At 29.5% G+C, this 26,112-nt stretch overlaps 1 protein-coding gene across 1 annotated transcript in view; it reads right to left on the bottom strand.

Moving 5' to 3' along the window:
• Nucleotides 1–23,502, bottom strand: part of LOC136974897 (histamine H1 receptor-like) — a 47,088-nt gene extending 23,586 nt beyond the window's left edge. The window contains exon 1 of the mRNA XM_067269882.1: nt 22,979–23,502. Within this exon, the coding sequence (XP_067125983.1) occupies nt 22,979–23,341 (363 nt within the window). The 5' untranslated portion in view covers nt 23,342–23,502. The remainder of the gene's footprint in view (nt 1–22,978) is intronic.
• Nucleotides 23,503–26,112: the final 2,610 nt, after the last annotated feature.

Genomic DNA, 26,112 nt, shown 5'->3' with positions numbered 1-26,112 from the left:
ATTATAAGGGCAGTTGCACAAGCTATCGTTTAAATTATGGAATAACTGTGGAATAAATTTAATATTTTTAGTAATCAAAAGAAAAAGGTAAGCATACTGTACGAGTTGATTTCACTGGTCGTCCGGTTAGAAAAATTATTGATGTCGCGTTACCTACGAGAAACAAGATGGAGGAGCGAAGAAATGAGTAGGTGGAAGCGTGAAGGGATTGGAATGTAGACGAAATATATATAGCATGAATAGATTGGTTGATATTAACGTAGCTTTTTAAATCGAAATTGATTCTTAAAACTTACAATCGTTATAAAATTGTGATTCTCAAACGGTTCGCCTCAAGAGAAGGCTAAATGCGCCACGAATACTGTAAAAGTATATTTTAAAAATCCAGAAACGAGTTGCATAAATTTCACGGCAAAAGAATTTAAAAGTAGTGATGAGTTTTTTCTTTATTTAAAAAAATGTAAATGCTAATAAAGAGTGAAATATTTAATAAGTCCTTTCCCAATCGAGATATGACATGTTATTTCTCTATCTCCCCACCCTCGACCGTTAACCACCAATATTTAATAGCATCAATACTCCTATTACACAAACCTTTCTGCATAATTTCAGAAATTATTGACAAAAGGGACAGACGTTATTAAGCTTCAAATTACGTGAAAATAATTGTGTCTCTCCACACACACTAACAACGACACATACAACCCCGAATTTTTTTTGCATTTCTCGACGTTTCAAGGTCAAAAAATGCAAAAATCTTGGGGGGCACTTTTGTCCGATCGCCATGCTTTCTCTCTATTATATATGGCATCTGGAAAAGTAAAAATGAAAAACGATTTGTACAAATATTTATTCCATCCATGGTAAACTAATAGCTAGGTTAGGCCTATAGGGTTATAGTTATTATCGAGTTAATTATTTTAAAATATATTAATATATTTTTAGTTTTTTACAGAAGTGCTTCAGGAAAAAAATTCTTTCACGTCTTGCAGTGTGCCTTGAGCCAAAACAATTTTAGACTACTGTTATAAGATTTGATGTTTCTTCTATATTATAACAAACTTGTTTACTTGCAATCGAGTATAAATGACTTATATATATCTAAAAGTGCATTTATACTTGAGATTAAAAATTGCGCAACCGGCTTTAAAAGAAATAAAATAATTTAATAATGTGATGTTAAATTTAAAAAAAAATTTAATGTGTTTATAAATGGTTAGAAAATAAATTATAGTTATTTTTGTAAAATTAAAGTAAAATTATATGGTAAAAAAATAATATTGCAAGTAAATTGTCTAGACTTTTAGTTATTGGGCTGCAATTTTTAAAAATTATTGCAGGTTTATAAATTTCAACTGGCATCCGTCTGCCTGTCTTTTCTTCCTTAATCTTGAGAACGGAGTTAGATAGATGAAAGTCGAAACCAGATATGGAAAGTTTGAGGCAGGAGGCCCAGATTAACTGCATACGAAGTTCTGATTTTGACCAGAAGTCACGTTATTTCAATTCAAAAATTTCCCCTGAAAGACGTTAGATAGCTGACTGGCATGACTTTATTGTTAAGAGGGAAAGTATGATGTACAGGCGTAAAACACAACTAAAATTAAGAGCATTGTGACAAAAACTCGTAGCCCAACATTGTGATGATGTCACATATAAGTAATTGCTCGTTTTGATTTAAAATTTATAAAAGACAGGTCAAGCTTGAGTTGTTAATTAATAAACGGATTTATTAAAATATTTGTTAACAATTTACATTTAATTTTGATTCAAAATACATGCAAGGTAGATTATGGGTTTGCAAATGGATAGGAAGATTCTTTAAAAATATCTTTGTAATTGATAAGATTAATTTTTATGTATAACAAGCTCATAACTTTAGGATTGAATTTAAAATATTTAGAATAAGAAATAATACGTAAAAAGAAAAAATAACAGGAAAAAATATAAAATGAGGCTATATATAAGCACTTACAGAATTTTCATAGCATACAGTATGTGTAATGAAATGTATATTCTATATGATGACGTATATATTGTAAATGACGACGTATATCGTATTCCTGTAATAATCACCTACCTAACTTGTATTGTGAGGTAAATAGCGGTATCTATGCCATCGTTATATTAGTGGTGTTCTATATTACCAAATAATAGACTATCTTTACTATATTTTCCAATATGGAGGTATGAAAAAATGAATACAGGATAATTTTGTTTCGTCGTTCAATATTACTGATATCGGAAATTATCGAAATTTACGGAGTTAATTGAAGTAACTTATTTTCATTGAAGTTATTACTTTCCTGGCTGTTATATACAACAAAGGAAAAGTATGGCGAATGGCCAAAAATTACTCCCCCAAAGATTTTTATATATTTGGACTCAGGAGACCTTGAAACATAGAGAAATGGAAAGAATGAGGGTTTTTTCTCTTGTCTATTAAATGTATGTGTGTAGGTAAGGCATGGTTTTGTTCATTCACTTTAAAATTTAATAACTCCTGTGCTTCTGTCGAAAATTTCTGAAAGTTTGTAGGAGGTTTGTAAATTAGGGACATTATATTTTGGTGGTTCAAGGTTGAGAGTGGGGAAAGAGAAGGGTCACGTGTCGTATCTTTTTTTAACTCTTTCCGCCCTGTGAGCACTAAGAGGGCCTCTTTTAGTAGGCCCATTATGGGTTTGGCCAGGCCCACAATGGGGCGACCGGGTGGTGAGAGACGAGGCCCAACATATCCGAACGGACCACCCCGGAAAAAATTCCTGGAGATTATTCGACCCGTTCGGATTCGATCTCGGCTCCCCCAGAGCTGTAGGCTGCCACCTCGACCACTCGGCCATCTGGCCAAACACGTGTCGTATCTCGAGTGGGGTCAGACTTAATGATTTTCCTCGCTATTAGCATTTACAACTTTTTATAAAACTTATTTTCAACTTCAAAATTAAGCTTTTACTCTTTTCAATAATTAACAATATAAAAAGTTTTTCAAGTAAAATTTTATAACATGGTGCCACACATGATTTTAACTTTGTTGTCAGGAACGTTATGCAACTTGTTGTGGATTTTTGTAAATACTATTTTGAATTAATGAGTTTTTGTTTAGTTGCTAATTTAATTTTGGAAACATGCATTTTCCCTTATAACGTCAATAGTTTTACTTCTATAATCGCCCACGAAAAATTAAAAAAAGCGCCTACTGGACGATTATTAAAGGAAATACGGTACATATAATACGTTTGTATGTATTTACATATGTGTATATATGCATGCACATAAATACATGCAATTAGAAACATACACAATAAAATACTATATTGGACTGCAATTTGAAAAAATTATAGATCCGTAAATTCCCACTATCATCTGTTGTCTGTCTGTCCTTCCTTAATCTCAAGAAAGATGTTAGATAGATTTTAAAGTTTTTGCTAAAAGGTGTTAGATGTTTGACCGGCATGACTCTATTGCTAACAGGAAAAGTATGATGTACAAGGGCTTGTTAACATGAAAAGTATGATGTACAGGGGCTTGTTAACAGGAAAAGTATTATGTACAGTACAAGGGCAAGACACTATTAATTTGAGGTGGAAAGCATATGATTTAAATTAAATAAATTAAAAATATGAATAAAAATTGCAGCACGATATTGTGACAGTGTCACAATAAATAAATAATTTATCTATTTTTTATTATAATTTAAAATATTATTTTTGTACTAGTTCTTCGTTTCTATTTCTTTATCCAAAACGAAAAAATGTATAATATTCAGAACATATTTATATGAATTGTAAGAAGATGAGGTTGATACGATATCAAAACCCTTTCAAATACTTTCGAATGTGACGAAAAATAATATTTATAAGAATTTATTCAGAATGAAACCGAATCGACTCACTAATGGAGAATTGAATAGAAAAGAAAGTTAGTAAAAGTGGGAGTGAAAAAATATAAAAGGAAAGGAGCAGGATGTAACGGAATAGGATCAAAAGAGAAAAGTTCTGATAGGATGAAATAAGTGAAAGGATCCATAGTAACCAACTTTGAATTCAAAATTGAGTATGTCTAGGGGATCAAAAGTTAAATATTATATCTTACTTTTGCATACATTTTTGTATCGACAATGCTAGTAAAAATTTAAAAAAGCTTTAAAAATTTATCGTAGAAGTGTATTTTTAAAAAATTTAACAATTTTTTTTTATTGGTTAAAAATTAAATTATACTTTTTTTTAATGAAAATTAAATTGTAATTATGCGATGCAAGAAGTAAGAAAACAACTCGAATAATCTAGGTTTTATGTAGATTTGACTTGAAATTTATAGAAAACAGGTCTTGAGTTGTTAATTGAAAAACAGATTCATTAAAAATATTTGTTAACGATATACTTTCAAGAAAACACGTGCTTATTAAAAATTAATGAATAAAATATTATTGCTATTAATAAAAAATACAGGATGAATTTATGAATATAAAATTTGAATTAGAATATTATATATATATATTTACAAAATATTTTCAATTGATATTTGAAAGGCTGATAAAAAAATGATTATGTAAAGAAAAGTGTTTCGGAATTATTAAATGTTAGTAATGTAAAAGTTATCAAAACTTATGTTAAATATAACAATCAACCAAATTTCTATTAATAATTTAATTTATTTAATTTAAACTATACGCTCTCGACTTTAGCAATGTCTTGCCCCTGTACATCATACTTTTCCTGTTAGCAATAAAGTTGTGTCAGTTATGCATCTAACCCCTTTCAGGAGAAAATTTTTAAAAATCGAATCACTTAACATCCTGATCAGATCGGAAGTTCGTATATAATTAATGGGAGCCTCCTGCCCCAAAAATTTTCATATCTGGTCTCGACATTTATCTAACTCCGTTCTCGAGATTAAGGAAGGGCGGTAGACAGAAAACAGTGAAAATTTATAGATCTGCAATTTGAAAATTGCATTTCAATAGCTCTAAAGTATTTTTCAATAAATAAATAAGCCTGTTTAATTATTTAAAATGAGATAGAAACATTTGTTCTCTTCTAACGTTAAGAAAACATGACTAAAATAGTCTATACAACAATTCAGAATATATATCGGTGAAGCGATATTCGATTATGGAAGTGGAATGATAACTTATAAAAATATTGAAATCTTTTATTTAATAAAATATTGCAGGCTTTAACCACTCTGTGACGAGTGCTTTGTATTTGGATCAAACACTATCAAAAAGTAACAGTAGTTCGATGATCTCTCCTTTATCTGATTAGTATTCTGAATAAAGTTCCATCACTAAAACTTTTCCCAGGAAGCTTTATCAATAAACAAAATCCCTACAAAGACATTAATCTAGAAAAGTGGTGATGGAAAGTAAACAATGCCCGTAAACAAAGATATTAAGCGTGTAGAAATTTATTTTTATATTCTGCCATCTTACGTAAAGGAAGCGAGAGAAGATCTTGTAAAAATCACGCAAAAGCCATAAAGTAATATAATTAGCTAAGATAGAATATTAAAACTTCTAATTGACAAATTAAATCACCAAGAAAAAACTATAGAAAAGATCTATTTAATTGAATCGTCGATATAATAACGATCGAATGTTTTCATTAAAGCGAAAAAAATTAATTAAAAAAAGATCAATTTTTATTTAATTAAAGATTTTTAATTTTTGTCTTAAATTAGCGAGGAAATTAAAAGTTCGATTGGATATAAAAGCACTATATATAGTGTATAAGTCTTTCAAACATTTTATATTAAGTTTCCTTGTTTATAATTGATAAATTAATTTTTTAATTATGTTAAATGTCAAAGAATTACTACGAATTATATTATATCTAGTTATATTTTCTGATGTATGGGAATGAAAATTCGCTTGAAAATTATGGATTTTGGATTTTAGATATTCTTAGAAACGTACAAAATCCATTTCTATGCAGCGCAGATATGAATGATGTGCACCAGTACAGTTTTTACAATTGATCGAATGAATTGAAAATCGGTAATCACAGCGTTTTACATGCAGTAAAATTAAAATAATTGCTTAACGAGCAAAAATTATTGTGATATCGTCACAATGCTGCTGGGCTGAAAATTTTAATTTAAATATATGCTCTCGATTTCAAATCATTAGTCTCTTGCCCCTGTACATCATACTTTTCCTGATAACAATACAGACATGTCAGTCATCTGTCTAACTGAGTTCTGAAAAAAAATTTTTGAATTGAAATGACATGACTGCCAGTCCAAATTAACTTTACACGTGGCTTACAGCCACGTGTAATGTTAATTTGGTCTTTGCCCCTAATCTTTCCATAGCTGCTCTCGAGTTTCATCTAACTCAGTTTTCGAGATTAAGGAAGGACAGACAAACATATAATGGGAATTTATGAGTCTACAAATTTTTAAAATTATAGCCCGGTAATTTCAGAATAAAACCAATTTTAATTGGGTGTAACTCTTTAACAATCTAGACGTGAAATACTAGAAGGAAAAAGTTCATAATTTCTTAGTTAATTAATACGAAATTATTGGTTTGACTTTGTAATTTTAAACTAAGTGCTTACTACGTGTACAAAAATAGCCTCTTTAAAGATTAAATGTCATCCGTACAGGTCCTATCGTGTAGAAAAAAGAAAAATTGCTATCAGCAAAACACCTGACTGAGTTAAATAAGCTTGAATGTTGTTACTAAAACATCGAATAACTTTTTATATACAGATCTTGACTGAAACTAAAATCAAATTTATTCTCTTTGGGGAAAGTAAAGCGGATCAATTCGTATTTTACTCGCTCAACAGGAGTAAAACTACGCTTTCATCTATTTTTTCCCTTGTTTCTAGCCAGCAAGATGACTCGAAATTTCTTTATAGTTTTATGTTCTGTTTTTTCATGCATCGGCATTTATTTTATAGTAGTTTCTAAACAAAAAAATTTCTTGATAGTTTAATACAGTCCACCCACTTAATGTATCCTCTTATGTAAATGACAGATTTTGTCCGTGTAATGTGACTGAAATTGGTTAATGTCAAGGTATTTGTGTGCACACCGTATTTAAATATTCTGTTAAATACCACAAAGTTTGCAACTATAAACAGCTTAGCAAAGTATTATCAGCTCTATCTGTTTATAATTTTTACACAGATATTTTAAATGACTTTTAAGTGTAAAATATATAATTTTCTTGTCCAAAATGCCATTTTTGACAGCTTTGTAGCGGTTTTCAGCTTCAGAATTGACAACATTGATTACATTGTAGCCTTACTCGGTCATTCATATCAAATAGAGTACACTGTAAAGATTTATCCTACTGTGTAATTGGGCTGCAGATTCAAAAATGTTGTAGATCTATAAATTCTGTCTCCTTAATCCCGAGAACGGTATAAGATAGATGAAAGACGGAACCAGATATGGAGATTTTATGGGTAGGTTTAACTACATACGAACTTCCGGTGTAAACTGTATGTCACGTGATGTCAATTCAAAAATTCTCGTCTGAAAGGTGTTAGATAGCTGACCGGCACAACTCTATTGTTAAAAGAAAAGTATGATATACAAGGGCAAGCCACTACTTATTTGAGGTGGAGAGCATATATTTTAAATTAAGTAAATTAAAAATATGATTAAAAATTGCAGCTTAGAATTGTGACAGTGTCACAATAAATAATTGCTTGTAATTGTGCTTAAAAAATGGCAGTTAATTTTTTTATATTACTTGAGTTTTTTATTCCAGTACTTATAATTCTGTGCTCGATAATAAACCTACGTGTTTGTTATGCATTTAATGTGTCAAATATAGCATATGTACTCCTTCTCATCAATCTCAATCTCTTCTATTGGACTCCGATTAATGTCGCCACATTCGAATAGTTCCACAGATATGATATTAAACAGGTTTGACTGTACTTGTTATCTAGAATAGAGAAGTAAAAATTAACATTTTATCTGCAAGAAGGTAAATTAGATGCTAAATTGCTGTTACAACACAAATTTCTGTTTAACAAATTGCGAAAAGCTGCTGTTTTTAATTTTACGTGAGTTGTTAAAGTGAAGGCCGTTGGGAAGTGGGATCTACGTGGCATCATATGCCAACAATTAAGCAATTTATATGCTTAATGATAATTTTATGAACGTATATCGTAATGTACTGCGGTTGATGTGGGTATTTACTGCATTCATTTCAAAACTAATTAAAAATCGACCTTGATTTTAATACTGTATAATGCCACGGAATCGATGATATTCAGGCTTCAGATAAATAAAAGAAAAAAATACTTTTCCCTTTACTGAATCCAAATTTTAAAATAGAAGAATCATGGATTATTCACAAAATAATTTAAGAAAATAAATAACATATTTTTATCATAGTTAAAAGTTCAATGCTAATATAAAGCAAACCATTTAATTACTTAATTGCGTTATACATCAACTTTATTGTTGTTAAAACCTTAATGTTATTAGTTTAAAACTGTTTTAAATATTTTGTAAAATTAAACAATAATTTAGAAAAGTATTAGAGTTCTTTTTAAAAAAAGAATGTTTTAGAAATAATTTTCCAGAAGCTTATGTAATAATTTATAAGGAGTACATTACGTTCCTATTAAAAGCTTTTCTTAGGTAGAAGGAAAGACAGAGAACCACATGTTCATATTAATGAAAAGAAGATAAAAAATGTGAAGCTCGTTTTAAAGTGAACACGAAAGAAATCATTTCAGTAACATGAGGCTTTCTTTACTTCACATAAAAAATAAGCCACAATTTTCCGGTAGGGTAGATAATCCCGAACATTTAGGAAGTTAACAAGGCAACATTCCATAGTTTTGATGTCTTTAATTTTTTATTTCTTTGGGGATTTCGAACTTTTTGCAATTTTAACGCATTTTAAACTTTCATTTGCTTTCGAAGTAATTATGGTAATTATTTGACGTTAATTATATCCCTAACTGGACTAATGTTAGAAAGTAAATCGTTTCCTATCCGATAACAGCATTTTGTCTATGGTTTTCAGGTTAAAAACCAAGGTTGAAAGTGTATTTTGTCGGTCTCTTTTGGATCTTATACACGTGCAAATGCAATTTGTCAATGCATTGAGAGAGACTGACAATTATCGTTATGCCTTCACCTAACCAGAAATGATCCAACTAGGATCGTGGTCGTGCTTTTATTGAACTGCCATTACTTGAATCAATGTATGTTCTATCTTATTAGATAAGTCACACTATAGATTAGTATTCTTGGCTTTAACGTAAGTGTTCTATAAACAAAGTAAACAGAAAAGTAATAAAGTAAGAAACGAACGTCTTTTTAAACTTTTTCGACCATAGAAACTAGATAATTTATCAAGAGGGTAAAATATCGGATCAAGAAAAGTTAATTTTGCTAGCTTTGTCATTTTTTCGTCGCTTGGTCTTAAGCTGCTTGATAGATTTAGGAAAGAATAGAAGATAAAGAAAGATAAAAAGACTCAGGAAATGATAAAGAGTTTTGTTTCTGCCTTGACGAAAAGAAAAAATGCTATCTTCGATCAAATATTGATCGCATCTTTGCTAAATGGCTTTATTAGCAAAGCGATATATCGCGATAGAAATCATAAGCAACGACCTTTTAATTTCTCACGTTTCTTAAAGTTTTCTAGAATTTTTTTTTATCTCCAAATTTTGTTTATTCGACGGGGAAGGAAGCTCTTCAACGTTACGACTTCGATTATTTACGGTATATACATGATTACAACTGAAAACGCCGTTTCTTAATTGAAAAATGTCGTCGAACTCGAGAAAACGAAATTAATTTCGATTAAATAACATCGTTTGTCTGTAGGAAAATTTCGATAAATGTATCTTCATTTCACCTTATTAACCGTGCAAGCAGCAGAAAGAAGAATTTGTCTTTTATAACGATTATCGGAAATTAAACTCGGACGAAACAGGAAGAATTCTTGTATCAATACTTTGAATTTATGACTTTCCAATTTTATTCAATCGGAGTTATATTTATTAAAGAATAAATTCTTGAAATTTTGATTTAAAGTAATCTTTCAGCGCCACAGGGATACGGCAATATAATATTTTGTTTTCGTTACTTCGGCGGTGGTTTCGTAATAACTAGATATTTGTAAGAGTATGGCCGACATAAAAATCATTTTCTTCTAGGGCAAATATAAAATTTTGTAGATGGAGTTGAACAAAGAGAAAATATTAAAAACGAATTTTTTTCCCCCTTTTTGGAATTTTTCGTGCATGTTTTGTTCTAGTTTCTTTATTACTTTTTTTTCCAATTTCAAAGTCAATAAGGGGAAAATATTTTTAGTGTTACGTCATAAACGCTTTTGGCAGTTTGTACTTTGACTGGCGGAGGTTTGCCCAATATTTGATTTTTCCAGTATTTTTAGACTCTGGGCATTTGTTTGCCTCATTTAAAATAACTATTTGAGATACGATTTAGGATTTATTGTATTTTCTGTTACAATATCACAGATCGTGTAGAACTTAAGCTGTCGAGTAATCGCATACTTCATCTATAAAACTGATAGGAAAAATAAAGAATAGAATAAAAGAAAATACAGTTTGCATACATTGAAATGTTTGTACAGTAACAATTTATATTGAAACGTTTGTAAACTCGGCCACTAAACAAACTTTACTATTAAAGAATCTATAAATGTCTAAAAGTTTATTTTAAATCACTATATAAAACATTCTTGTATCAAAATCCTGTTTTAGTTTATCTTTTTTTCCGCATAATTTCCTGAAAAATTGATGATGTTTTGAAGTATGCAATTACATAACATCAATACGAGAATTATATATATTTATTTATTATGTACTACTAAATATATTCATACTGAATATATAACGCTTGACTAATTTCTGCCTTTAAAATAACTGGAAAATAAATTAATATAAAAGAATTTTTTAAGAGAATATTTGTTATTTTTTATGCAGCGATAATCATTAATTTTCTGATCGATCTAAAAAACGGAAAGGGAAGTTATTAAGATTATTATCTATCATTAATGTATGAATTATCTTTGCTCTATTTTCTCTATTTTTAGTTTTGTTTTATTCGTATACGGCAACGTGACACATGGGTTATCTGCCGAGTGGGATGCCTCCCAGGAAGTCTTTTATGGGGAAACTGGCCTCTATTCAGGTGCTACTAACGTAAAGATTATGGAAAACTGGTCCCTATTCAGGTAACGTGAAGCAGGAAGCGAACCTGGAAGACTCCACATGACCAGCCCGTAGTCAAGGCGCCAATCCTGGACCAACTACTAGTGTTAACTCTGCTACTAGTGGGAAAACTCCTATCTTTTGTAATTCATGTAAATTTTTAAAAAAGTATGGTGGCCCTATTTTTAAAAATACTTTTAAATTAAATATGTAACAGTTTGATATTTAAAATAAAGAACACAAGCTCAGTTACATGAGTACTCTAATTAAGGAATTCACTTATCGATTTATATTGTGATAAAGGATAGAAATAAATTTTATTATTCAAGTAAATATTCTTAAATGTTAATAGTTGAGTTAACTATTCAATTTATACATTGTATTAAAGCAACAGATCTAACAAACAAATATGAAATTTTTTCTTATCTAAATATTTATCTGTTTGATAGCCTCGATAAACAATCCTAAACAATTCTTTGGAAAACAACGAAATTTTTAAAATTAGAAGTTAGAAAATTCCAGAAAGGAAGAAACACGTTAAAATATAATTAAGTTTTGACGAATAGAGATTGAAAGACTTAAGAAAGTAAATATTAAATAAGTTATTCCTAGTCCTTTCCAATGAATGAAGTAAGAATGTTGAAATAAAGTTACCCCCTGGAGAATAAGATTGTTTGAAGATTGGAGAATCAGATCGGTGGCTAAAGTGTCCTCGTTAGATTCCGTCAAGAGACCTTAGGCGCTAATGTTCAATCGACCAAGACCCCTTCGGGGGTCTACAACTGCGGAAGTGTTCGTCGGAATGTCGTTATCGTCTTCAGGTCGATTGAAGGTAATTACCTGGATAAGACAGTGTTTGTAACATTCCTTGCGCAAGTAATACAATGTGCTTTTGCGAATCAACGCATCCGCACACCAACAATCCAACTTTTTTTTACTACTCGCCACTCAGATATGCTTTAGAGATGACTTCTCATAAAACGAGCCACTTCTAGCTATAAAACTGGACGTGTAATTTCTGATACGCCAGTGAGTCAGGTTTAATTTCTTTTTTTAATAAAAATTATATGTTCAGTAATAAAAATCATTTTTTTTTGGTTAATTTAAAAACTTTTTCCTTTAATAATAATCTTGTTTTAATGCACATTTAAAACTTTTGGGCTGCAATTTAAGAAAAAATTGTAGAGCTATATATTCTCACTGTCATACGTCCGTCTGCTGTCTTTTCTTAATCTCGAGAAAAGTGTTGAATAGATGAAAATCGAGAGCATACATAGAACGAGTAGCAGCAGGAAGCGCAGATTAGTGATATAATAACTTCCAGTTTAGACACAAAATCATGTGTTTTCGATTCAAAATGTCCCCATAAACGAGTCAGAGAGATGACCAGCACGACTCTGTTGTTATCAGGAAAAGTATGGTGTACAGGAGCAAGACACTACTAATTTGAGGTGGAAAGCATATATTTTAAATTAAATTAATTTAAAAAGTATGATTAAAATTGCATTTAGGCATTGTGAAGATGCCACAATAATTTTTGCTTGTTTTCTTTGAATATATTCTTGTTTTAAGACACATTTAAGTTTTTTTTTCATACTGTTGTTACTCTATCAAATGCAGTTTCTTTTACATGATGTGTATATATAAACAAAATAATTCCTCTCTATGTTAACGGATATTTGATTTTGTTTATTCTGTACTAAACAAAAAGATGTATATATAAAAATATTTCAATTCTTTACGGACCATACTGTATTTTCATGTCGAGTAGAAAGATATTTTAACAAAAAATAAAAAATGTATATTATATTATAAACAGTCAGAAAAATAAGAAATCACTTAAATTTAATTTTCCAAACAATTAAATGAATTCCTTTGAAGTTAAAGATATATTTATAAAAATAAATGTAATTAAATTAGACAGATAAAATCTTATCAGAAATTTATTAGATATGGCAAAATTTATAGAGGACATAATTTAATAATAGAGTGTGAAAAAAAGAATATAAATTCGAATATATCACCACAAAATTTACATCTTTACATTATTGGGCTGCAATTTTTGAACTGTAGACTTACAAATTCCCCCACTGTCACTGTCTGTTCTTCGTTAATCACGAGAAGTGAATTAGACAGATGAAAATCGAGAGCAGATATGGAAAGCTTATTGAACGGAGATCTTTATTAACTACGTTTGAACTTCCGGTTTTAATCGGAAGTCACATGATTCAACTGAAAATTTTTTCAAGAATCTACATGACTCGATTGTTTCCAGGTGAAGTATGCTGTACAGAGGCAAGACATCACTAAAATTCATTCCAGATATGAAAAGATGAGGGCTGAAAAATCCTATTAACTATATAAGAACTTCCTGTCTTGACGGAAAGTCACGTGATTTTTTAAAAATTAAAATGTGATAAAAAATTGCAGGCAAGAATTGTAACAATTCCACAATAAATAATTGCTCGTTAATTATTTAATATTTATTTATATCAGAAAAATATACAAAAATATATACAAAATTTAAAATATGTTATATATATATATATTGCACGTATTATATGGTTTATTATATTACTTGTTTTGTGATTTTCTGTGACCATTTAGAATTATTCTCTAATAATTTCTATAGTAAATACCAATACATTAAATTATCGACTGCATAACAACACGTAATATAGTTTTAGGATTACAACTAAATTATTAATCTGTCACTGCACAAATTTGATATCCAAATAAGCTCGCACGTAATAATAACGCGAGTTAATAAGATATTCTGGTTTTTTAAAAATATATATAACTCATATATATATTTGAATAAAATCTTTCTTTGGAGAAACAGAAAGGAAAAATCGAAGAAGAAAGTAATTTCAAGTATGAAAGAACCAAAGCTCTGGTGGGATATTTCTGATCTTTTATATTCTCATATTTATAAATGACCTAAAAAACGGAAGAAATGAATCTGTGTGCGTGTGTGTGGGGTTTTTTTCAATTTAAACAGGTAAAACTTATAAAATACAGTCTACATTTCATAATCTTCCGCACAATGAAGCGAGATACAAATGATCTTTTTCATCACAATAAGAGTAGTTGTAGGAGGAAATATACACTTCATGCAGGATACCAATAAGTATCTGCTGCTTTATTGATTGACTGTTCCAGAATAGTGAATGGACTTTAAAGCGAACTGCTATATCGATTTCATATACAAACTAATTTGTTGTATACGCTTCAAGATTGTTTCGATAGTTGGTGTAATATTACCTTCTTTTTTGTATCGAGTAAGTTGAATTAGGCGTTAAACGATGGAGCTATTCATCTAGAAGGTAATACAAGATAACGAAAATCAATAATAAAATTGTTAATTTTAGTTGAATTTAATGTATTTTTGGTATTACTTTCATCATTTTTTATCTTATAAAATTTATAAAAGTTTTCTTTTTAATATTCACATAAAGAATTTTACGAGTCGCATTATCTGCTATGCAATAAACGAAATTTTAAATGTTAAAAAAATCTAAAAAAAAAAAAAAAACTGCGAAAGGAATTAAAATTGACTTCAAGATTCAATCTTCAAATTTATAAAATTTTATTTATTAAACTAGCGTAAAAACATTCTTGATAAAGCATTCGTTCCAACAAAAATAGTTATATACTGGTATATACAGCGTGTGTGTCTATATAAAACTATACGCACAGATATATACAACATATATATATCTGTAAGTACAGGTGACAATAGTTAGATATGTTTTAATTATTTTATTATAAATTTTAAAAAGTAATTAAAAAACTGTCAAAGGAATTAAAATCGAGTTCAAGCTTCAAATTCATTAAATTTTGTTTATTAAACGAGCAATTATCGGCTGCAATTTTTTATCATATTTTTTAATTTATTTAATTTAAAATATACGCTCTCCACCTTAAATTAATATTGTCTTGACCTGTACATCATACTTTTCCTTTAACAATAGAGTCGTGCCCGTTATCTATCTAACACCTTCCAGGGGAAAATTTTAAATTTAAATAACGTGACTTTTGATCCAAACTGAAAATTCGTATATAGTTAATCCGGTCCTCCTGCCCCTAAGGTTTCACCTGTTTTACTCTGTTTTCGAGATTAAGGAAAGATAGACGGATGGACGACAGTGGGAATTTATAGGTTTATAATTTTTTTCAAATTGCAGCCCAACTATTGTAAAAGCATTCTCAATAAAACATAGTTATATAAACACTGTATATACCAGTATATATATGTATTTATATATAACTACAAACATATAAACAAACAACACATACATCTATATATATATATATGTCTGTAGGTACAGGTGAATCATAGCTAGATTTGTTCCAATTATTTTATATAACTTTCAGAATAACAAGGCAAAACGTTGAAGATACTTTCCAATTAATGGTCAGGAATGGACGGCAAGTTCGATAACGATAGCAGCACTTATCAAATCACCGATATCTAAGCACTACTTTTTCAAGAGACCCCTATTGTCTCGGCTAAAAATAAAAATGTAAAAAGTAGAAAAAAAAAGGGAAAGGAAGACGAAATACCTTTTGGCGAAAGTCTGAATGAGCTTTCCTCTACCGCAATGGAATGCACATTTTTCTTGAAATTGTTCCTTAAAAGCTTTAAGATGGAAAAGAGCGAGTCGTTATTACACAATCAGCACTTTTAATCAAGTTAAATAGCCGAGTTATTTTTCATCCGAGAACAATCGAAAACTTACAAACTAGAAAATTTCTTTCTCCAAAATAATTTCTATTATTTACTTTTATTTCCTTATCGAAATTCCATCAAATATAACGTAACTAGATTAACAGCATCTAAAATTTTGAAGCAGGAAAAACATGTTAATAATAATAATAATAATAATAATTTAAATGAAAAAAACTCATTAAAAACTCATTAAAAGCAAAAGAAAATCGAACTTAATCAGATGAATATGAGTATAAATCCAATTTATTTTATGCATCGTTATAGTTAAACTGTTATTATATAAAAACTTTTCTAATTGAATTGCTTCTCATAAACAAGGAGTAAACAAAATAGAATTAAGAATCCAACGACAATTCAAAATAAGCTTAGTATTTTCTAAAATGGAGCATAATAAGTCAGTTGAGAAGCAATCATTTGTGTAATTGGGTTGCAATTTTTAAATTGCAGACCTTTAAATTCCCACTGGCATCTGTCTGTGTATCTGACATTCCTTAATCTCGGGAACGAAGTTAGATATATGAAAGTCGAGACCAGACATGTAAAGCTAGGGGCAAGAAGCCTGATTAACTATATACGAACTTCCGGTTTGAACCGGAAAACACGTGATTTTAATTCAAAAATTTTTTCCAGAATAGATGCTCAGCATAACTTTTTTGTTATGAGGGAAAGTATGATGTACAGGCGCAAGACACTACTAAAATCGAGGGCATATATCTTAAATTAAATTAAAACTTGTAACCAGCATTTTCTTCATGTTACAATAATTTATTCGATTTTACCACGTTATATTTTTATAACCCATATTATAAAACAGTAATGAGTTTTCTAAATATATTTTCAATTATGTTGTTAAAGCAGAATTATAAAAGTAAACGAATAAATGTATACTTTTTTTATTTGTTTACTTTATAATTATAATAACTGCACAGTTATTTATTGTTGTAATGTATAATATTATCTATTAATTATCTTATTAGTCGTATATGTTTACATAATCCTGCAATTAACGTCTAAAGAGAAAAGATTAAAGAGACAACAAATTTTCATAGTGAGAGCACATTTAATGAGTGATTGGTATATTCGCCATAAGTGAATAAAATAACTTACTGCAATATATTTAGTTTATATTTTAAAAAAAGTGTCTGCTGAAGTAGACGGGTGCTTAAGCTAAACATATCAAAAATTGCCTATAGCTAAAATTGTGCTGTTGCTACTGTTTAAAAAAAAATTAAGTGGTGCACTACAACAAATCCTCTTGAATACACGTAAATAAAATTAAATAATTTGAGATAAATGTAGAAAACAAAATAAGGCAAAAATTTCCTGTAAATGCTGTCAGTCATTACAGACATAATCATAAGAGAGAATTTTGTACAGTATATACAAAAGTAATTACTTTTGTAAACAAATGTTATAAGACTTACACAAATAAATATTCTTTATTTGTACTTTTTATTTAACTATTAGAAAATTACTTCTATAAATAATTAAGTATTGATCACAAACTTTGTTTACGTATTTATTTTAAATTTCTTATCCTTTGTCCTTCCCCGACTTCATCTATAAACTATTTATTATTAATATATTCTAAGATAGAAGCGTATGACTTCGCATCAACTTTCTAAGAAGAAATATTTTTATTTAATAAATATAGAAATAGATAAATTTCTGCTTATTTTTATCTCTGCTAACAATTGTTTTGGTGTAATTAAATTAATTCTTCTTTAATATCTTTGATGTTTATTAGTCGTTATAATGTTTTAAAATTAATATCAAGCCATAAATTACAATAAGATGCGAATTACATATATTAGCGAAAACAGTAAGGTAATTTTTAAAAATACCTTCTAGAAATACAACACCATCTAAAAAACTGCAGGAAGTGCCATATGTAAAATGATGATTTAATATATGCCACCAATCAAATTTTCAATAAGACTTCCTCGAGAAGAAAATTGAAAGATAATGTTACAAAATACAAAATTTTTAAATTATAGAATTGTTTTGAAATAAAATCGCTGTTTTTAGCTTAAAAATTTTATATTGAAAAGTTTTCGAACCTTTATCTCATCTCTTTACATTATTTATAATAATAAAATTTATTAAATTATATATATATAGAGGGTCTTTTTAATTCCATTGTAGGGTATGATAAACTGTTAAAACGCTAAACACTAGTAGTTGGTCGTGGGCTTGTAACTGCCAACGGGTTGGCCGGGTTTTCTTTACGTTTTTAATGCCTAAATAGAGGCCATTTTACCATAAAAGTTCTTCCTGAAGGCACCCTTCTCGGCAGATCGCCATATATAAATAAATCAAACCAACCCATGGGTTAGGACAGACCCGCAAGGGTGGTAGTGAGGAGACAAGGCTCGACATATCCAGAACAAATCGTTCACGAAAATGTCTCCACCCGAATTCAATCCCGATCCCTCAGAAGATAGACTAACGCCTTTAACGCGACATCCATTTAAGGTATTAAATTATATTTATGGAATAAATAAGCGAGAATCGAATAAGTTAAATGTTATATTATATTTGTAAATGGGTTATTTTGCGACCTTCAAAATTGCCCTTTTTCAATTCACCTGATAGACCTTGCCAACAGGAGTTGAAACGTTGCCAAATGTTTTTCCTTACGTTTGTCAGTTTTATTTCAACTTTACTATTGCAATTGGAAAGAAATGAAAGAATCGACGACAATAGTTCAGTGTCAAATATACTTTTTTATATTTTTTTTTATTTTTTTACGTTATGACACGGTAAAAATCATGAACTTATGATCTTCGACGTTAAGTATAATTTATAACTACTCGTCTGAAACTCGTTACTTCCATAGCAGGAAACGTTTCCTTGAAAAAATTCAAGCGAATTGTAAAATGGAGTGTAAAATTTCAAAATAAAGGATATCGATTATAAATTATATTCGGAATAGTTAGGCATTTTCCTTTAAAGTTTTCCTTTTCCCCCTAATATCGATTTAGGTATATTCTACTTCACATGATATCACTTTAAGCTGGCTAATTGGATTTTTTAACAGAAAAAAGCTTGCAAAAACTAATTTCCGTCCTTTTACTCGATTTAGAAAATTTCCAGTTTCATTCATTTTATAGACGGATCCAGATGACGTTTATGTACATTCTCTATTATTTATTGATATATGAGTTTGTTTTTTATATAAATATGACAATAGTGAATTAATGTAATCACTATATATAGTAACCTTGTAATTTATTCAGAATAAATAAATAAATAAATCTTCCTGTCTAGTTATTTGCCTTCTTTAAATTCTCATTTGATTAAATAAAGACTTTCAATTGAGATATTACGCTAAACAAACATAAACTCCTTAAGATATTGAAATGATTATAATTAATTTAAGACGTATTATACAATTTAAATAAATTATCGAAAAGAACTAAAGATTTTTGTTTGTCTTACATTAAATTCGAATAATTTCGAAGTATATTCTTATCTAAATTGTGTTAAATCAATTTTTGAGATGAAATTTAAAGAAATTCTAGACTTATAAATTCCCACTATCTGTCCTAACTTTCTTAATCCCGAGAACGGTATTAGATAGATGAAAATCCAGACCAGATATAAAAATATTTTGGACAGGAGACCCAGATTAACTATATACGAACTTCAATTCAAAAAATTTCCCCAGAGCAGAGATGACCAGCATTACGCCATCGTTCTTAGGAAAAGTATGATTTACAGGGGAAAGGTTAATTTGAGATTGAGAGCATATATCTTAAATTAAAGAAATTAAAAATATTATTAAAAATTGCAAAAATTTTGTTCGTTGTTTACAGATTTGGGCAAAAATACAATTTTTAGATTCATAAGTCTCTGTTTTAGTTTGTTTAATTTATAAAACTATATTTTAATTTTATACGTTTGTTCCATGTAAATTAATGTTTTAAAATAACACAGAATATATATAGAATCCAATTGAAATGTGTAAAATAGATGTTATTGTATTAGCAGTTGCAATTATACAACAGTATACAGTTGGCAAATTATGTGATAGTTAAATGTAGGGCATATTAACAATGGGTTAGAACTTATTAATAAATATTTAATATGAAATGAAGACCATGTCAAATTCATTGTACATGCAGCCATAGTTCTATTATTAATTAATAATACTATTGTTTTAGAACCATACATGAAAATTTTATATTCTGCTAATAAAGTCAGTAGAAATTTGGCATTCCTCTGATCAGTTGTTACACATTTATTTAGAAAATTTCACGTTTATTTAATGTTTAATTTAATTTCGAAGTGTAGAAAAATCAATTTTTCTCTTCCTATTTAGGTGTAGGAATTTTTACTTAGTGTCAAAACTGATCGATCGGCTTAATTAAGTGAAAAGAGCAGAAAAACGAAGCGATATAAAGTATAGGACCATACAAATGGGCATCTCCTATCTTTGATAAATGTAGGATGCACGTAGAAGAAACTTAATCCCAAAAGCGGTGTATTTAACGAGCTGAAAACAGAAAACAGATTCAGTAGCAATTTCTTTAAAACTTTTCTTTTTCCTGACAAGTTGGTAATGTAATCGAGTTGGTCCTGGTAGAGAGACAACCGAGATTATGTTCTCTCTTCTGGATTTAATGTTTTGTTGGTTGCCTCTCGAGGTTTCAACGCGAGAATTCCAATTAGAAACAAGGCCTATAGACGAACACACCACGTTTCTTATTGTTACAATTATTACAGCGTTAGATCTTCATGCTAACAAGCGTGTTTACTATTTCAATATAAACTAGAGATTAATCTCTAATATGGAAATTTTAAATTAAAAAATATATATATATATTCACGTTTTCAGGAATAATAAAAGTAATTAGACTGTCCTTCAGACGTATTTTTAAACCTTTATTTTTAATCAGATTAATTTTTTTTATGTCTGGATGGATTGAAAAATATCGAAAATCTATAAGATAGATATTTCTTGACTGAAAGTATTTGCATTTTATTTAAAGCCTGACGGGGAAACTAGTCAATAAGAATGTTTCTGAATAGCATTTTTAATTAGAAAAAAAAAACATTAAAAAGATTATTACTTTAAATAGATATTTTATACTTAAATAAACAATATAACTATTTAAATATTCGATCACGGTAGATTTATAAATATTTTATCCTTTGTTTAGGTCATATTCGATACTTTCACGCTACTCACTCATAAATATTTAGCTTTACAATTTAAGATAAAATAATAAAATTCATTGAGAATTTTTAAAAAAATAAGAATTTAATACAAAATTAAATAATATAAAAAATATAAATATATATTAATGAAAAGAGATTTGATTATAATTATAAAATGGTGATTTATTACTCAATATAAAACTGTATAAAAAAAATAAAATGACTGTTTTCTCTTAATTAAACTAATTCTCGAAGGAATTTTGTTGTCTCAGGATACCCGAATTCAGTTTCATGTAAGAAAATTATAAAAAATACGACTAGAAATAACGTACTAATCCACTCAACTCTCTTTTCATACATTCTTAACACGAACTTCCCCATAATTCTATTGTTATTCAAAAATTAGATTTAATCTATATACTTACAACTCTTTATACTTTATTTTATTTACTTACTTACTCTTTATTTACAGATCTAGCGATTTTATATATATAAAAAGAAATTTAAATAACTAGTAAAATTCGACATTATCTTCTTTAATAGAAGAAAATAAAATCATAATATTATAAAATTTCTCTAGGGTAGAGTAAAAAATTTTTATAAAGAAAAATGCAGGTTCGACGACTTCTATATCATGCACAACTTTATTAGTTTCTTTTATTAAATTTTGAATTCCTTGGAAAATATGATTTGTACGGAATTCGAAATCCTCATGTATAGTGAAAAATAAGTTATTGTTATTTGTAAACAGTAAAATACAAGCGCTTCTGTATGAGATTGCTGCAGGTCATGTCTGATAGAGAGCCTTACAGTAGAAATATTTTCAAGAATTTTTTAATGTTGAATTAAAACGTTTGCAGAGGGACAGGAAAAATATACATTGGTACGTTTAAAGCCTGTATTCGCATATACAGGAAACATTTTTTTTACTACAGAATGTAGAACTAAGATCATCTGGATCGATAAATAATTTACAGAAAGCTACAACTTCTCCTTTCTTCAATCGTAATTTAAAAAAAAGAAGAATAGTGTATTTCGAAATACATATTTCTATTAAAAATAAACTGGGTCAACAGCGTAAAATATCGTGGCTACCAGTGTTTGTTGGCATTCTCAAAAATTGACTAACAATTCTCTATGGCGTTTACCAGCCTCTTATCTTTCTCTGGCTATCTCTTTACGCATCTTAGGAGAAGAAAAGCAAAAGAAGAAGAATTCATTTTTCAACTCTCTTTCTACCTCAATAAATTGCTAACAATAAAACATTTTTAACAATTCTATTCTACGGTGTAATTAGTAAAATTTTCCTTTTATACCTTACGTAACAACTTCACTAACTTCTGACTCGTAATTATCTTTCATCACACTGGCAGGGATATATATATATATATATGTTTATTAATAATTATATATCTCCCGATTGTCTCGGAGTTATAACGTAATCAGGAAATATGTCTAAAGTAGCTTATCAGTTTGTAGCTTTCGTCTAAATTAAAATTTCTATAATTAGTTGGATCGATTATGGAACGTAATCGTTACTTTCTTTACTGTTCTTCATACCGTCTCATAAAATTTTCTAGCGTTAAATTCGCTAGTATATTAGTTAAAGTTTGTAGTCACGCGAAGTTTCGTTAATACAACAACGTAGAAAGGTGTCCAGATGCGCGTATTTTTCGAGAATTTCTAGAGAATTTCCTCGTTTCTTTAATGAATTATCAATAATTAAATCCCCTAAAAACTGAAGAAAGACTTTAAAGAATAAAACGTATCCGGCTAACTCATGAATGGGGATACGTCTCGTATGTATAATACTACGTTATATACGGAATATATAAGTTATTTCTATCGATTTTCGATAAATATCAAGATCTTAACGACTAGTTTTTTCGAGGAGACATTACTTTTGGGTAATTTAACTCACCGTCTGTAATCTCCTTTCCGTTCTGATTGCGTGAAGGACCATAGCGTTGCCCACAAAGGTAAGAAGGCTCAAAGTGTATAGACTTATTCCCATAGGTACAGCAATAGCTACGTTAGCTAGATAACCCGGATTGGGATAAGTGTCGGGTGGCCCGACTACGGACGTTTCACTAAGTGTTATATCCAACGACAGGTTGTGTTCGGCCTCCCTTTCTTCCGTAGTGGCATTTATATCCCATAGACACGAATCGTTGACCAGTTGGGCCTTTTGGGTAGTCGAAAAGGTTCGATAAGTGGCTAATTCCCAAAAAACCGAAAGGATAGAACTGTTTGCGATGTAGTAAAGTTCTCTTTCGTTTTCCATAAGCGTATAGATACATCGGCGGATGGATAGAACTGTTAGCTGCGTTTACTATCCACAGATCCACAGGTAGAACTGCACACGCTACAAGAACGTTCGTCCAAATGGGCAACTTCGAGTCGAGATTCGATTGGACCGGCGCATTGGAGTCGATGTTAAACGCGGTCGTGTCTTTGGGTCAATGTCGTCTCTCCGCCGTCTGCCCCACAGCTTCATACGTTATTCAAGATTAATGTAAGTTATCTCTACAATTCTGTAAGCTTAAATCAAAACAATATACTAAAACCTTACAGGAATCATTACTTTTTTATACCACCATCTTGACTTGTTAACTAAGTTCTTGACATAAACTGAGTAAAAATTAATATTAAAAAGGGAAGATTAGGTACATTAAATAATTTTTTTGAATATTCTAATACTCTCGATTTAAAAAATATGTTTGTAAATTATATATATGTTTGCCAAAATAAGATTGTTGTGGCTCCCTTCCAGCCCTTCGCTTCTATACGCATTTATGTTATGGTTAACAGGATCGTCTCTCCCACGTAAACTCCTGATGTTTTATAATTTATCTTAGTATTAAAAAAAACGAACAGTGATGGAAAAAATGATTAAATGTAATGTTTTCACAGATAAATTATTAAAGATTTCGTGAATAGGAAAGTAAAGAAATTATCTCTCGTGTTGTATTCAGTAAAAGCATTATTATTATATAAAAATGTTTTTCGAAATTTTTGTCCTAATTGGCACTTGCATGTAGAAAATTTATTTTATTTTAACTGCAGAACTGATCGGCAACTTGTAAAGATAATAAGAAGAAAATATAATCATTTTTAAAAGAGAATAATTAAAAATAATAATAATTTAATCAGATTGTGTTCTTAACTTTATTTTTATATTTTTCAATATAATAAATTTAATTTTTTTATGTTCTAGAGTTGTCTATAATCTCTCGAATGGGCGAGTGTAAGTGGAGTGAGGAGAATAGGTAAGCGGTTACTTCGTCTTTGTAACGTTTCTCCAATGACAGAAATGCCAAAGAGTCAAACAGATCGAAACATCGTCGATTATTTGACATAAACTCTCACCTCATATTACGAAATTACAAGAAATTCGCGCTGAAAAATGTTAAAAATTTGTAAATATTGTAGAGAAAAGCTTTAAGGTTTAAAAAGGAGTGTTGTTTATCGCCTGTTTATCATTGATGAATGAATACGATAATTATAGCAATAAATGCTTCTCACTTCGAGTAGATAAAATATGGTCGTTGTCATTTATCGCGCAGTTATCTGCATGTTTACTTTATCATTAACATGCTCCATTTCAATTAAAATTAATGATAATGCCCGGCAGGCGAATAGTGCAACTATTCTCAAGATCATGCTAATATTACTTATTAACCTTTGCAGATGCTGTTATATTTTTATTCACAACCTTAAAGGTGCTGAGTATGTTTGCTTTGATACAGTTATTAGTCCGCTATTTGGAAAAATTATAGACCTGTAATTTACACTGTATATCTGTTAGTCTGTCCTTCCTTAATCTCGAGAATGATGTCAGATGCAAGAAAGTCGAGACCAGATATGGGTAGCTTTGTGGTAGGAGGCCCCGATTAATTATACAATTACTTTTGGTATAGAACAGAAGTCACGTGATTTCGATTCAACAATTTTCTCCCAGAACTTAGTTACATAGATGGCTGACATGACTCTGTTATCAGAAAAAGTATAATGTACAGGGAAAAGATATTACTGATTTGAGGTGGAGAGCGTATATTTTAAATAAATTAAAAATATGATTGAAATTGTAGAGATGTTACAATAAATAATTAGAATACTCGTTGTAATATTATGAATCAAATGTACCGATTTTTTCATAGCCCTGTAGACACTAAAAGGACCTTTTCTCACAAGTGTCGAGGTTTCCCAGATCCCCAAAAGCGCTGAGTTGACACGTTAATAGCTTTGTCTATCCGATTTTCAGACAAAACTGGGTAAATTGGCTCTCGAACGTCACTAGATGATGATAGGTTTTCTAAGTTATGTATTCTAGTTCATTCCAGGCAGAATTTCTTTATTCTTAAAAAAACATTTTGACCTTATTTCTCCAAAATATTAAAAAGAAAAAATATCAAGGAACCGAGTGCACATAATAAAACCAGTAGAATTCAATTTACGATTTATAATAACTGTGAAAATAGTTCTGAACCTGAAGCGTTATAGGGTATCTGCGGTTATAAACTCACACTAAATGACCTTTATTCGGTTTTGATACTGTTTAGGCCTTTAAAAACTCGACAAAAGAAAGTGACTTCTATCACTATAGAATTTTTTTTCTTCTAATAATCAAACTTGCTACTAGAAAAGTTAGATACAAGACTTAAGGCGCTTTCACTCGTAATCTCTACAGCAAAGTAAATTTTTATACTTATATATAAACTGATAATTTAAGATAGTTATTAAATTATCTCACTAATCGAGTTGGGAGAAGTAATTTCAGCCGTATAAAGCGTTGTTTCGCATTATAAAATTCTTTTGTATAGACTAAACGTGTTTTATTGTTTACATAATCGATACTTTTCGTATCCTTGCTGACTGGAAGGCGTGAAATTTTTATTTGCTCATCTTCCATGAACATTAAATGAGCTGTATTAAATGCCATTTTTTTATTTCACTAACATACTCTGTAAGCGTTATGACACCGAACATATTTTAAAATTCTTCTGACATTTTATCTTTTGGTTACAAACTGAGACAAATTTATGTCGTGGATGA

This window comes from Centruroides vittatus, unplaced genomic scaffold (genome assembly GCF_030686945.1).
Source record: "Centruroides vittatus isolate TY-2023 unplaced genomic scaffold, ASM3068694v2 contig_359, whole genome shotgun sequence".
Classification (NCBI taxonomy): Eukaryota; Metazoa; Arthropoda; class Arachnida; order Scorpiones; family Buthidae; genus Centruroides; species Centruroides vittatus.
This window is presented reverse-complemented; position numbering and strand designations above follow the sequence as displayed.